The 15,736-nt window shown below is 41.9% G+C and overlaps 1 protein-coding gene across 1 annotated transcript in view; it reads right to left on the bottom strand.

Moving 5' to 3' along the window:
• TTLL12 (tubulin tyrosine ligase like 12) overlaps positions 1-15,736 on the bottom strand; it is a 207,794-nt gene that overhangs the window by 171,524 nt on the left and 20,534 nt on the right. Inside the window, exon 3 of the mRNA XM_085652473.1 lies at positions 4,224-4,422. Coding sequence (XP_085508599.1) covers positions 4,224-4,422 — 199 coding nt within the window. The remainder of the gene's footprint in view (positions 1-4,223; positions 4,423-15,736) is intronic.

Below are 15,736 nucleotides of genomic sequence, written 5' to 3'. Positions count from 1 at the left end.
ACAGGTATTCGATCAATTCAAAAAGTGAATGTGCAATAAAGACGCCTTTAAATCTTTATATTGTTTTGTCACATTTGCGGTGCTGTCAAAGACAGGGGGTCAAACGTTTACAAATTGCCCCTTATTTTATCCTGGAGACTGGTGTTGACTTTTCTTTATCGGTTGGCAAAGTTAGAGGGTTTTGTAAAGTAAAATTACTGTGGTGGTACAGGGACGGTGAAAGGCTGCACAGTGTCAATTTTTTTGTAACATTCTTTATTTAAATAACTTGTAAATTAATTGTGCAAATATTTCAAAATATATCAGCAGTTAGCAAAGCGTTGTTTTGTAATCCTTAAGAGTTTAATGGAACCAAAAATGTTAATAGGTTCAAAACAAATTAGAACACTTTACTTGGTGCTGTGCAAATGAAAAGTATTTGCTAAACCCAATTTCGACACATCATTTGTACGCTAGTGTTATCAGTAAAACTGTAGGTCAGTGGGCAAGTATGAAGCCATTTTAATGGAACATGTGCTGTCTGTAAATTATAGAGTGTTAACACATCATGCTTTAGTAATATATTTATTAAAATTGAGTTTTTAAAACATGAACTGAGAAATATTCCTGCCCTCACCCTGATGACAATAATATATGCGGACTAAGATGCAAGTCAAGTGGCATTGTGTACCCTAAATATAGGCTAAGTTCTTATTATACATGGAGCAATGGTTTAGTCTATTAAATCAAACAAGTTTTGTTTTTATACAGCAGACATGCTGAACTCATATTTCAATATGGTCTCATACGTTATGATGAAGAAAAAAGGCAACTGTGAACCAATAGATTTGCATAGTGCAGGAAAGTGCCCCTTTTTGTCATGGTCACCAACATGTTTTGCCAGTGGTACTGATGTTTTTCGACTGATGTGCATAGAGTCCCTCCTAACCAGGCCAAAGTGCCTATGCTCTTTCTCTAAAAGATTAAACACTCACTGTGTGCCATGCCAAAGTCACTGCATGTAATGTATGCAAGTCACCCCTACAGCAGGCCATTCGGCCCTACACCTGGGTGCATTATACTGCATGGAAGGGCATATCTGTACAAACAGATATGCCCCTGTGCTATCTAGTCCAATTACTAGATTTTAAAAGTGAATAGGGAAGCCAGTATATGTATTGGACACTGGTCATTACGAGTTCCCCATGATGGCTTTCCTGAAACCTATGGTGTTTGGTATCAAACACCTTGTCTTACTGTTGCCAGTACAAGATGTATTATGACATGCACCCAGAGGGCTCCTTAGAGGTGCCCCCTGAAAGACCTACCACTGTCCAGCCTACCACCACAGACACGTTTCTGACCTCCCTGCAGGGGAGAGCCCATGCGCTCTAAGGCCAGAAACAATACCTGCTCTGGAGGAAGGTGTTCACTCCTCTTCCTCCAGCAGGATGGCTAGTGATTAAGCATATCAAGGCCAGGGGCTTCAAATCATCTGCCGCCTTTGATAGGCGACCCCGGGAGATGCCATCCACAGCCCTGAGGCCATTTGGGACGAGGACAGCCTAGGAAATTAGTTATGCAGTAGGCGTGTTGCACCACTAGGTTAGTCACACCCGTAAGGTGGGCTACCTGATGTGTTCCACGAAAGAAGGATTCCACCATCTTGTTTTTGGTGGAATTAGGAACTCTGGGACAGGGTTATGCTCACGCCCCACAGGAAGTGGTTGTCAAACAGGGGATGTAGTGACCACAAGTGAATGTAGCCAATTGGCTACTTCCCTCAACGCCCCTAAATTCATTATTTAGGTGGGCCTCTAACACCAGGAATTCAGGTTCGCCTGACTAAAGAAAAAGGACAAAGAAGAGCCAAAGAATGCAAGAACTGTGGACTAACTGTGAACTTGGCGCCAAACCTCCCTGCCTATTCCGGTCTCGACAATTGTAAGCACCTGACTCGTCCTGCAGTTGTGCATCCTCCAAAAGCCTCAGAGGGCTGCCAGCATCTCTCCTGAAGTGGAGGGTCCACTTTCCTGCAACATGTAGGAACTGACTGCAACAACCCGGTACATTGATCTGCTGACCCCCAGGTCCACTGAGGAAGCAGCACCCAAGGAGGAGGTCTCCGTGCTCCAGGAGGTCAGATCGGTCTCCCTACCAAGTTTCGGGACACCAGGACTCCCAGGAGCTGCCATGCATCAATACCTGGGGTTCCGGAGAACTTGAAGCAGCCAAGGCTTGTACAGTGTCCAGCCCGGACACCAACACTGCCAAGACCGTCCTCCCGCAGTGCAACATCCGCGAATGTATGACGTTACTACGCCATCTATTACCCCGCAGTAGGTTACAACGCAGACGTTACATCGTCCGCATTATCACGCATGGCTTTACATCGCAAGTCGTTTTTACAACTTGCGCTAGATGGCGCGATGGACTTAGGAACAGTATAAATTACTATTCCTACTCCAGTTAGCGCAACAGCAGAGAATGTGTTGGATTTAAAATACAACACATTCCCTGGTGTTGCGCGACATCTAGCGCAAGTCGTTGAAACGACTTGCGATGTAATGCAATGCGTGGTAACAACGCGGACGATGTAACGTACGCGTTATCTACCCGCGTGTTATTACTAGCGTTGTAAACGCTGTTTCCCGACATCCGCACCAGAGTGGCCATTGTCGAGAGTGGCATTGCAGTCCTGCTTGGTCTCCATCTCTAGGTCGACCTAAAAAGTGAGAAACTCCAATGCATGCACACTGCCGGACAAAACACTTTTGCACCGGAGACCGACAGCCCAAGTCCGAGCCTACAGACTGTGCACCCTTGCTCCAGACACCCTCGATTGCCGCCCCTTAGCACCCATTTGCAGCCTTTTCGGTACAGGTTTTCCCACTGACTTCAGAAGAAGCATTTGCGGCGATCCTTGCGACCAACACCTTTGCACCCGGACCCCCTAGGGAAGGTGAACCACAATTGCTGATGGTTCTAAAGACCTTGGCCGCTACTTAACTTAAGTCGAAAAGAACGACCCTGCAATTTGATTGCAAGTACCCCTATGCAGTGTACGTTTCTCACATAGGATAGCTTTACCAAGTTGGAGGTTCATGCCTCAAATCTGACAGATGCCTTTTCTGTGTTTCTGAAAATCCCTAACTTGAAATTACTTACCTAATCTCGAAGATCTTGGTGTCTGAATTAATTTAAAAATCAATGTTATTTTTCTAAATTGGTGTCGGATTTCCTTAAGTGTGTGTGTCTCATTTACTGCTTGTGTGTGCACATGAATACCTAACACTCCCCTCTGATAAACCTAAGGCTGCTCAACCACACTACCACAAATAGAGCACTTTAGGATTGTTAAAGCAAGCCCCTGTACACTAGTAAGGGATACCTGGACTCTACAAAGTGCACCTCATTTTGGTACACTATTTAAAGAGCCAGGTTCCTACATAGAGGTTCACACAATTGGAGGCCAGTTTATGGGTTAAGTGCATAACAATAGGCAGAGTAGATGCACCAGACCTGCATGTCTGGTAACAATGTTATAATTATTCAAGGCCTGGGGAAGACATAAAAGCAGCCAGTTACTCCAGCATAATACCAGAGAGATGCAAGCAGCAGTCGAGAAGGCCCATTACATATTCTAGGAATACATCTACACAATCATTTCTATTTTAAGATGCAGTGCTCAATCAGAACCACATAACAGACCCATGTGCTCATTGAAAGGCAGTGTCTCGAGGATGTAAAATTGAGTAAATGAATTAAATGAAAGCACAAGACTAAACGAATACAGGTCATGTGCCTATCACAACCATACAGGATAGTATAGGATTCTGAGACCGTAGGTTTGCCCTATAGAAACTAATTCTCCTCATCACAGACCCAAGCAATACTACACACCAATCTAATATGTAACCACCATTAAGTCAAACATGATACCAATATGAAGGGCAACTAAAAATAATAACTGTTTCCAATATGGTTCCTAAACATTCAACAAATCATGTATGTGCTGGTTCCACACACCCAGGATAAAGCGGTGGAAGGAAGAAGCCCGCAAGTGCGGCAGTGGCCTACTCTTGAAGAATGTAGGACTACAGGGTGACACCCCATTCTCGTCCCCAGGTTAATAGCGATTAGCCTAACACAGTGAGAATAACAAATTCTTGCATGTATAGGTTTTGAGGTACCCTCCCAATCGGTTCAAAAGACAAATAATATATCAGGTGATGCATTCTTACCCCCTGAGCTAGCTTGTAGGTTTGGTTGTATTTCCACATTTCCTTAAGTACTTCCTCAATGACTCCCTCATCTGGAACCTCTCCATGGAATTCAATTCCCATGAGGTTTGCCATCCGGTGAAGCAACCCAGGAATCTGCAGCAGCTGTTGACGAGCATGTTTCACACGGTAGGTCCAGGCATGATCGATGAGGAAAATGCTTATAAAAGAAACAAAAATAAGATGTAAGCAATGCCTTTGGTGGATAAATGAAGCTTTAACCAAAAATAATAACTCAGAACAATTGAGAGGATGCACACAACCAGTGGTGGTGGTGGGCAAATTATTTTTAATTTATTTGAGGCGATCAGAGTGGAGAAATCTATACCGCTCATCCTAAAGTTAGTGCACAGACATGGCCTTCATATTCATATTGCCAGACAAGCAGCTCTATAGATGGTTGATCACTCAACAGCACTCAAGTGATAAGACTGTTAACTAGTTATTTATTTGCAGCTTTAATAGCAGATAAAAGACCAAATTGCATCAGAGTGCTTTATATACAACTTCCACTGAGTGCACCAGTATACAATCTACAGTTTATGTCCGCATTAAATTGGTTACGGATTACACAAAATCAGTTCTCTCTCCTATCACTCGTTGACTTTATGCTGGTCTTTGACGCTGTATAGCATGCCGCTGCCATTAGGCTAGGTTTGTGCTATAGAACTAACACTCACATACACTTGGTGCAAAAGGATACCAGAACTCACATTTAATATAAATAGGATTGACAGACCGGCACTGTTACGTGCCTAATACGCATTACCTTCAGGTAAGTTGAGGGAGATGCGTGGCTCATAACGTGTCCTTTGTTTCAGCTCAGAATTAGTAAGATGGTCCATATATGCACTTTCCAAAGGGCCACGAAGCATCTACTGTATCTTGTTCATCTAATGCTTGTAAAAAGATAACTGACTCATGAAACATTTTGTGTTCAACTCAAAACAGAAATAAAATGTTATGTTAAAATGTAAATTTTTCTCTTTTACTCCCAGACACCAGGGAAGTTTTCTGCAATGAACGGAATGGGGCCTGTCTAGGTTTTGGGTGCTACCACCCAAATCTAAAGTACAAAAATCTTTCTCCCCTCCCCACATGATTTGGGGGGGGGGGGTAGGGGAGGTGGTTGTGGGCTTTCAGCACACTAGACACCACCAATAAATCTGGGGGCTAACTAGCCACCAAGTATCATACTACAGAAAGGGCCTCAGGAGTGCACCATCAATTATGCCACCTCCTGTCACACTGAACTAGCACCACCAATGAGTAGCAGGGGCTACAGATGCTGGTGCGGACCCTTTTTGCAATAAAGCTGATGTCGGTTAATATCTTGTCATGAGGGGACATTGCCTCAGTTGCATGGGAGCATGTCTGCATGGTAATAGGCAACACTTTATCTCTGCCCTTGCGCTGTATTACAGACAACAGCAGAGGCAAAAAAAACTATTGGGATGTGCGTGGAGTGTGCAGTGCATAGAGGTTGTGGGGCACAATCAGTGCGGACCCTTAATAACGCCCTGGGAAAAAAAACTTTCCACCAAAAGGCCACTGTCTCTAGTGAAAGACAAAGCCATTGTTTCACTCTGTTTCAAACCGAGGCCATCTATTTCACTACTATCAGGAACTGTCAAGAGTTAGTGCCGGCGTTGTGGACAGCATATTTTTTGGAGGGGGGGGGGGGGGCAGGGGGGGGGGATTGTAATCGGGCACATTGGCCCAGTATGTGCTGGGTGCACTGAATTAAGGGTACACCACGGTATAAACAGGAACAATGCATCCAATGTGTAATTCAGGCCCTGGTTTGTTTTCTGGTTTTTTTTCTTAGATGGGATGAGGGTAGGTCAGATTAGGCTTTAGGCCACACCAACTACCCCTGGAGCCCAACAGTCTTTCTGTCCCTCTTGGGCCTATAGCCTGAATACTGTAGCCATCCCCATAGCAAGCAAGAATACAGGTCCGCAAAGAAAGGGTAAACCCCTCCTGCCATTCTACATGGGAGTAGGCCCCAATTCAAATCCGACCAGTACCCCCACCATTATTTTTAGACACCTATCTCTGGTATCCAGTGGGCTTTCTGCCCCTTGGGTTGGAAGATAAGAGGTGAACAGTCCAATCTTCTAATTGGGGCCGAAAGACTGCATGGTGCTTAGGGTGGGAGCTACAATACAGTACCAGGATGGGCAAGGTCTGCATGACATTCAGTTTTTATTTATTTCCCTTTCTAAACTACCTCCCACAACTGGCCAGTAGGGAAGAGGGGGATAAACACTCCAGTTTGCCCACCCTGGGGCGGCCAGTAGCGCACCAGGGTATCATGGAAAGTAAATAAGAAAAGTAACGGTTGGCATTATGGATTGGAAAAAGTAATGGATCTACACTAACCACAGAGCCTTGAACTGCCCTCCTGTGTCTAGTTTTCAGAGCTTTCTGGGGTAGGTAGGTGTTCCTGGGTGCCTGCTGAACCTATGCCCAAATACCAGAGCTACCCAAATTTCCAGATAGAATTACATTCAATGTAAAATTACATTCAATGTAAAATATCTTGATTACTCCACCTTGCGTTTTAGGGTCATTCCAGTTGCAGGTGATAGGCCCACCCACACAAGTAGGGTAACATTTTTAAAGAGAAGTTTGCGAACGCAGAATAGTAGAACATTTATTATTTATTGAATTTCCCTCCATTTCTGGGATCAAACGTAAAAAACACCGTTATGAAGAAACGTTTATTAGACATGTATCAGTAACTGACAACCATAACCACAATGGGCCAACGTCGATCACAATGACCGTTTGCACAAGGAGTGCAGGTTAGAATCCTGTGAACATTCTATGGATGTTCCAAAAGGTACGAGGTGAGGGAATAAACCAACTAAGTATACAGAATGAAAGATACAACACATCTCCTTCCCCAGGGGAAAAACGGAGAGGAAAAAAACAAGAGTAAGATTAATACATAAAATAGTCTCTATGCCATCTAGGTTTAGGGTGAACATTTCTCAAGCACTCTCCAGCGTTGGGAGTGATAATCTTGTTGTCAGCCTGGTTTTCTAAATTACAATTATTATCATGAATTCCATCACTTATCTCGGACAACCCTGTCAACACTCCAATATTGTCCATCATTCAACGGTACAACATTTTTTAACACTTTGCTTACCACCTTCTTGTCTGAGAACTTCGAACTTCCTGACACTACAGATCTAGGTAGTTTTATTCTTACCACATCTCCTTCTCATGTTCTTGTAGGTTTTTGTACTCTACAATTGTACCTCTCCACATATTTCTTTTGATGTGTTTGTATATTCTCCATGACCTTGTTCCTGTTAACCTCCTCCCTCCTGTCACCGACAAGCCACAGGGGGCTTAACTTGGTGCCTGGTTCCCTCCCTCTGAGGGGCTTGAATGGTGATACTCCAGTGACGGAGTGACAAGGTAGGACCAGATCATCTCATCAAGTGCTTTTTCAACGTTGCACCCACTGCATGCATTAAGTTGAATGCAGTCCTTAATCATGCATTTGATGCGTTCTACCAACCCATTTGCCCTTGGACAATACAAGGCCGTTGGTTGATGTTCAACAGAGAATTGGTGTAAAAACTCTTTCATTAGTGTGGAGGTAAATTGGACACCATTGTCCGTAAATAAGGTTTGTGGTACACCTTCAGTACGGAAGACTTCTTGAAGGAAAAGAATTACATACACTGTTGGTGGTGATATTATCTACAACCTTAATGATAATCCATTTTGAATGGTAATCCACCAACGCAAGTATGAACCTTCCACTTAGTCCGTTTACATTTAAAGGTCCAATAATATCCATAGCTACCTTGTTCCAAGGGGCAGGTGGGACTTCTACCGCTGAAATTTTGCCCTTACTCACAATTTTACTCGTCACTCACCGCACATGGCACACACTGTCTCACTTTTCTTTCTACCATAGTGTCCATGGTTGGCCACCAATAATGTAGGCAAATCTTGCTCTTAGTTATGCTGCATCCTAAATGGCCTTCGTGGGCTAAACTTACAATTTTTTCTCTCAAGCTCTCGGGAGGTACTATTTTACTCCCCCTGAATAAGTTCTGCTCACAAAAATGTAGTTAATTTCTGACTTCCCAAAACACATCCTCACCGTTCTTTGAATCAGAGGACTTAGTAGGCCATCCTTCCATTAGAAGTTGTCTCACTCTGGGGAATAAACCATCATTGGACAAAGCCTCCTCCCACTCCTGTTTGCTTAACCCTTCAGATACATTCGCCACTACTACTTCATCAGTAAAATGGCTTTCTGGTTCATGATTTTCCAGGGGTAATCTAGACAAACAATCAGCTGCCTGATTAAATTGTCCAGGTATGTATACCACTTTACAATTGTACCCCTCTAGACCTAGGAACCATTTAGATATTATTGGTGTAGTTCTTTCTATGGTCTTTGAGGAGAATGTGCTTACTAAATGTTTATGGTGACCGCAGGGATGTGGAATTCCTATAGCCCGACGCCCGGGACATATTGTTTGAGGTCAAGGGCAACAAGTTTTCATGTGTATTCTGTCCTTTGGACAAGTAGGCCCAATCCCCTACAGCACAAACCCTTTGACTGCCAGTTTACATTATTACACTATGGATCAGGAAAGGGCAATGTCTGCAGTTCAGGTAATATTTGTGTTCATGTGTTAAATGCTGTTCAAACTTGTATTTATGGTTCATTAATGCAAAACCTTTATTATTAGGGTTATCACTAAAAGTAAATGTTGTAAGCTCGGCCTGCACTACGGACGGTGGTTCCAGTATAAATGTGTACACACGGTTTCAAAGTTTAGTAATATGAGGCTATGTATAATGCTCCCAGAATGCTCTCTGATTATATGCAAATATTTGCCGAAGCTTGAAAGCAAGAGTGATGATTCTTTGCTTTCAAAATAAAATGTTCACAAAAAAATGCAAGTAGAAAAAAAACATTTTGCTAAACTACTATAAGGTTTTAGATACCATATCTTTGCAGCATCATTTAGTAACATGTTGATGTATACTTGTATTCCCCAAAAATATTCATAATGATAAATCAGTGCAACCAGTTTAAATACGATTATGGGAAACAAAAATAAACAAGCACTGGCAAAGCCAGTAGGTCTGAAATTGGTGGTCAGCTTTTTGGTTTTGACAATGTGTGACTTGTTTAGGCATGGTTTTTGTAAAACCTATCGGTGTGGGAGCTGCTGGGCCCTCACCATTCCAACAAGCATAGGCAAAAGCAAACCATTTTTTGGGTCTCAAAAAGCACACATTGCCACAACAGTTCCAGGCACTGAACCAAATAACTTTGTATGCCAATATGCTCCTTGTAAAAGAGCAGAATACTGTTACTTACTGTGAAGCTAGCTGATCGACCGAGAGAAAAAAAAAAAAGAGAGAGACAGAATTGTATTAAACACAAAAGGTCATGGTTAACGCCAGGCCTAATTAGAGGCCCAATTATTAAAGAAAGTCTCAAAAGTGCATCCATGGTATATATCCTTGCATTAAGTGTATATATACAGTTTCCGTGAATTCATAAGAATTTACAGAAGTAGGCCAAGAATAGTACTCCTAGAAAATATTTGTGAACTGCATTTTAGCATGTGCAAATGTGCATGTGTAGATTTGCTAGTGTGACAATCTGAATGTTTTAAGTTCACTTTTCCTCCAACCACTTTTTTCCCAGCCCTGGAAGACGTTTTACGTCTGCCACTGTCAGGAGTAAATTTACAACCTTTTTCAGTACGGGAAGAGATTAGAAAATAGTTGGTGCCAACCCTTAAAACACGTAAATTAGTAGGTTTGCACAGACTCAAAAGGGCATTCCAACCCTTGAACTATTGCTTACCACTACCTTCAGCTCCAGTATGCAGACCTGCAGAAACGTAGCAACATAAGGGAATTGCTAGTATTCACCCCTACTATGGTACGAGCCCTGGCGTAATTAGAGAGGCTATATCAGAACTCTTATATAATGAGATTGCTGCAGCAATTTGTCGCAGCATTACATGGCACAAAAGGGACAAGTGGATTTTGTTACAGGACAAGAAGATTTATGAAGCAACCTGCCCCATGGACAAGTAGATATTGTATTAAATTCCACACCCCTGTATGTCCTTATAGTGAAAGGTATGCCCCAAATAAATGTCCGAAAATGCAACACTGCCCAATAGCACGCAAGCGCCTCTCTTTCTACAACTGAATAGCGGGATTCAGCTTCCGTCAAGGCTCTAGAAGCGAAAGCCACAACCCTTTCTTCCCCTTCTGAGGGTGGCCCCAATACCTTTCTTGCTAGCATCCGTTGTAATTATAGTGCGCTTGTTGGTATCAAAACACCCCAAAGATGGTGCATTGACTATGTGGTGCTTTAGCTTTCCAAATGCTTCTGAAAACTGTTCATCCAACTCAAATTTAATACCTTTTCTCAGTAAGTTTCTCAAAGGATGGGTAATGTCAGCAATTCTTTTTATAAACTTGGAATAGTACTCTGACAATCCAAGGAAAAACAACCTCTTCCTTGTTGCTTGGTATAGGAGCTAACTTGATAGCATCTACTAGATTTACTTTAGGCTTGATTCCAGCTTTAGAGATAACATGCCCTAAATAAGTGACAGAACGGACCCCTATTTGACATTTTTCTTTCCTTAGCGTAAGTCCCGCATCTCTCAACCTACCCAAAACCATGCATAATTTAGCATTGTGCTCATTTCCATAAACTAACAGATCATCCTGGAAGCACAATACATGTTCCATCACTGCCAAGATATTCTGCATAGCTCTCTGGAAGACCGCCGCAGCTGAGGCTAACCCAAAGGGCATCCTGCAGAATCTGAAAGCTCCAAACAGCATGATAAAGGTGGTTAAAGCTTTACTCGAAGGATGAAGTTTTACCTGGTGGTATGCTGAGGATAAATCTATCACCGTGAAAAACTCTGCCCCACAAATTTGGTTAAGCATGTCATTTATGTTAGGCAGGGGATGCCTGTCGATCCATATGTTACTGTTTAACTCTCTCACATCAATACATAACCGAATGTTATTTGTATTAGCCTTGGAAGTAATAACAATGGGTGCAACCCATTCCGCACACTCCACTGGTTCTATAACTCCCTGGTTTAATATTTGTCCAATTCCTTCTTCAAAGGTTCTTTCATCATTAAGGGAATGTTTCTACATTTATGAGCTATAGGTTTGTCTCCATCCTTCAACTTAATTGTGTGCTGAAACTCCTTTAAACACCCAAGTTTGTCTGTGAAAACTTCTGGCAACTCTTAAAAAACTTCCATTCCACATACAGTTCTCTCTACAAGCATCACCGGAATTTCTTGAAATTAGTATGGTTAAGTCTCACTATTTATAAACGTAAATGGTGAACATGAGTCAGCATACATTTCTAGTTTGTGCCCATCCAACCCAATTTCACATTTAGGTAAGTCAAATTTGTATACATTGCAATTTTCTTTTACATCTACTTGCAACACATATTTGCTTTTGTAGTTTTCTTTGGTCTCTATTGCATTCACAGTTTTACATGACATATCCTTGCAAGCACGTGCAAAATGACACTTACAATTGCAATTCCTGCACGTGGCTGTTCTCGCTAGACAGTTAACATGGTCAGCTAAATTCCCACTACTACCACATCTGAAACATCTTAGTCTGTTCTATGTAAACATTCTCTCCCTGTTGAACTCTTTTGTCATTTCTCTCTTTGTGCTTTTGACGGCACACACATTCTTTAATTCTTCGCTTACTTCATTTACACTATTATCTCCTGTAGTATTCATTTCTTTCATACATTCTGCAGTGTGTTCCACACTTTTAGCAATGTCCTTTGCAGTTTTTAAATCTGGATTTCCGACTAACGATTTCCCTTGGATCTTTTTGTTCTTGGTACAACGTACTAATTGATCACATATCAGGGACTCCGTGAGCTCATTAAATTAACATGTAATTGCAAGTCCCCTTAGACTGGCTATGTAATTTCCCACCTTTTCATTTTTACCTTGAACTCTTCCAAAAAATGTATGTCTTTCTAGTACAACATTGATTTTATCCGCAAATTGGAGTTCTAATTTCCTTATACTATAATCATACACATCTCCTCCTTCTCCTCCGGCTTCTTCTTCTTCCAAATCTGGAAGGCTGTCAAATATTTTCCTTCCTTCCGTACCCAAATTGTGTAATAAAATATGTTGTCTCCTAATCGCTGAGAAACCACTAGCACCAATGGCAATAAGGTAAGATTCAAATGTTTTCCTCCAATCTTTCCATGGTACTAGTGGTTCCCCTGCCTCGGACAGGAATGGTGTGGGTAGAATCATACATGCGCTGCCATACTCTAAAAATAATACTTTTACCAACAATATTCAAAATCTTGTCACAAATAAAGTATAATAGAATCACTGCTACCAATACGCACTTAAACAATAACACCGTATTTCATAAATCTTGCGCACAGAAAACACTAATTTTCTATACTTCCACTTATTAACACTGTTTGATAATAGCTAAAATTCTACAACTTCATGAACTGAATATATCTCCCAAAATAATTTTACACGGAGTGCTGGAATCACCATTATGTAAGTCTTTGAATAACAAGATTACATGTGTTATCTTACGATCTTCACTGGAGCACAAAAGTTAGCACTTCCACTTTAAGACTCCTCACATAACGTGTAGAAAACAGTCTTGAGTTCCGTTACACAGAGGCAGTCTATGTTCTTGTGCTAAAAATAGCTGTACACTTGAAAGAGTCTATTGACTTACTGCTGAATTTGAAAAAATGCAGTGCTGCACATCAACTCCTTACACAGTTCTTTACTGCGCTCTCCTCAGTCAGTATTTTCGTCAATAGCTCCACACCACTGCAATTCGGGAAGATAACTATATTTACACTGTCGCCCCAAACCGGAACAGCATGAGAGCCGGTAAACTTTCCTTCGGATTCTCCGCGCGCATGTGCGTAGAATAAACACTCTGTGAAACTTCTCCTCACATTCCCCGTGCTGATGCGTTGAACAGACACTCCGAACTAGATATAATCGTTCCGTCACGGTTTCCTTCAGCTTCTTCGCGCAAGTGCCCAGAAAACGCTCCAGAAAACTTCTCCTCACATTCCCTGCGCATATGCCTCGGAAACGCTCCGCTCTGGAAACGATCGTCCCTTCACGCACCTCCAAGAATGGACTGCAGAGCTCCTTCACTTCCCTGGAACAACAATCGACCTGATGCCTGTCCGAAGTGCACACCCTTGAAATGGCGAGATATTCGGCAACGATAAGGTAGGAAACTCTGCCGTTCAGCACAGAAATGTTTCTTGTAATCTTGGCTGGATGTATAACTTTCCACCCAGCGATGACCTCACAGCACCCTCTTGTCACTATCAGTACATTACCATTTATCCGTACCTCGTCACAGATAATTTTCTCCGTATGAATCCTGTATTCCGTAACTTGTGGTAACTCACGGAGGGGATGTCAATACGTCGTCCTCCGCCAGACACTCGTCGCCAGTGAAATGAAGAAAAAACGCTGTTACGAAGAAATGTTTATGCGACATGTATCAGCAACTGACATCCATAACCACAAAAGGGCCAACGTCGATCACAATGACCGTTGGCACAAGGAGTGCAGGTTAGAATCCTGTGAACATTCTATGGATGTTCCAAAAGGGACGGGGTGAGAGAATAAACCAACTAAGGATACAGAATGAAAGATACAACACAGTGCTTAAGAAAAGCGATTTTGCAAAACACTCTCTGATAAAATGGGTAAAACCTTAATCAGTTGTACTAATCAGTTCTCCAACCTCAGTTTGAGACACATTTTGAAAATAAATGCTTTCCTTCACCCCTTTTCTCAATTCATAAGATTTTACCTGAAAATAAATTGATGCATGGTTGATACACAATGAAAAATTGTTATCAACTACAGCTTGGTTGATGGTGGTGGGTATCATGTTTTTGGACAATCAAACAAAATGTATCCCTACTATCTGAAAAGCAGAAAAAAAAACAGGTGAAAACATTGCCACCTATTCCTGTTTTTCATACTCCGCTACATTAGTTTTTTTTTACATCAGTAATTCTTTTTTGGGGGAAACCCATGGACGAGCTATACAAATGACCCCTTTCTGAATACCGAACAGTGTTAATTTACAGTTATGTCCAGCTTTCAAAGATCACTCATGAACTGCAAGTTGGTCAAAAGCACACAAACATAAAAAAAATCTTTTAAAAAGGGCAAAACTGTTTTTTCCACACCTTTCTATTCCAGAAAGCTAAGAAACTTAGCACATCAAACATTTGGTTGATGCCATACAATTAAAATAAAATAAAACATTGTTGCTATAATATGTCTAAGTTTTCAATCCCTTCAGTGGAATGCAGATGTGCTGGGTTCCCCAGAATCCCCAAAATGTGCGAGATAAAGGATGCAATTTTGGCCTGGATATCTCTTTTAGAAACAAATCATGAAGACCTATGAGCAAACTAGCCAGTGTGTCAATAAGCACTGATCAAGTCAGTAGGCATGGCATTGGTCTCCAGCCTTTTGATTTTGTTTGTTTTTGATGGGAAGACAGAGGAAACAAAGCAGACACTTTACATGGGAAGCCTCAGCACAGTCTTACATCTGAATGATACCCTGAAGCGATCGAACACTATTTGGCTGGCATGTATCACCTTCCCACCTTACTAGTGACACCCTGTGATCATCGATCTTGAGGGCAATTTAAAATTTCAGGACAAAGCAGTGGTTGTCTCAGGTTTTACAAGTTACAAAAAAACTGTTTCTCCAGAAGAGGTGTATAGTTCAGCCATCACAGCTTGCATTTTACCTAGGATCAATTAGTGTTACCAGCCTTTTCTTGGGTATGCTGCGTATCTTTTAAACATGCTTCAATATGGTGCATATTCCCTGAAATTGTGACCTTATTTCAAAGGTCAGGAAAGTCTTGAACACACTGATAGCGGAGCAGAGAGTAGAGTTAAAAGTCCTCTGCAGTGCTCAGAGTATTTTTTTACAACTGTGTACCAAAACCACTCTAAGTTGTTAAAGCCCTACACTCGAGCCCACCATTAGTCTCTTGAAATGTGTGCCTACTGGCAGGCCTCCTCATCAGAAGAGTACTTACAGGTGTTCCTTCTGCTGCCTGGTTCCTACTCTTTGGAACTATTTTCCTAAGGAAATGAGCTGGCGAAAGCTACTTACTTCTCTGTTACAACTTATTGTTTGCTAGTCTTTCAAGAGTTGGTTAGCTGTTCTAACATATAAAGGACAACGTACCAGGCACTTTCAATTGGTTTAATGAATGCTCGGATTGCATGACTGTTTTAGAATAGTTTTAAAAAGTGAAATGTGTTCTACGGAGTCAGCAAAAACCTGCTACTGAAGGTAGAGTAGATTCCTAGTAATTGAGGCACCTTCGGCACAGGATGACGTATGGCGGCGGTG

This window comes from Triturus cristatus, chromosome 4_1, assembly GCF_964204655.1.
Source record: "Triturus cristatus chromosome 4_1, aTriCri1.1, whole genome shotgun sequence".
NCBI classification, from domain to species: domain Eukaryota; kingdom Metazoa; phylum Chordata; class Amphibia; order Caudata; family Salamandridae; genus Triturus; species Triturus cristatus.
The sequence above is the reverse complement of the archived record's forward strand: the minus strand, read 5'-3'. Positions and strand labels throughout refer to the sequence as shown.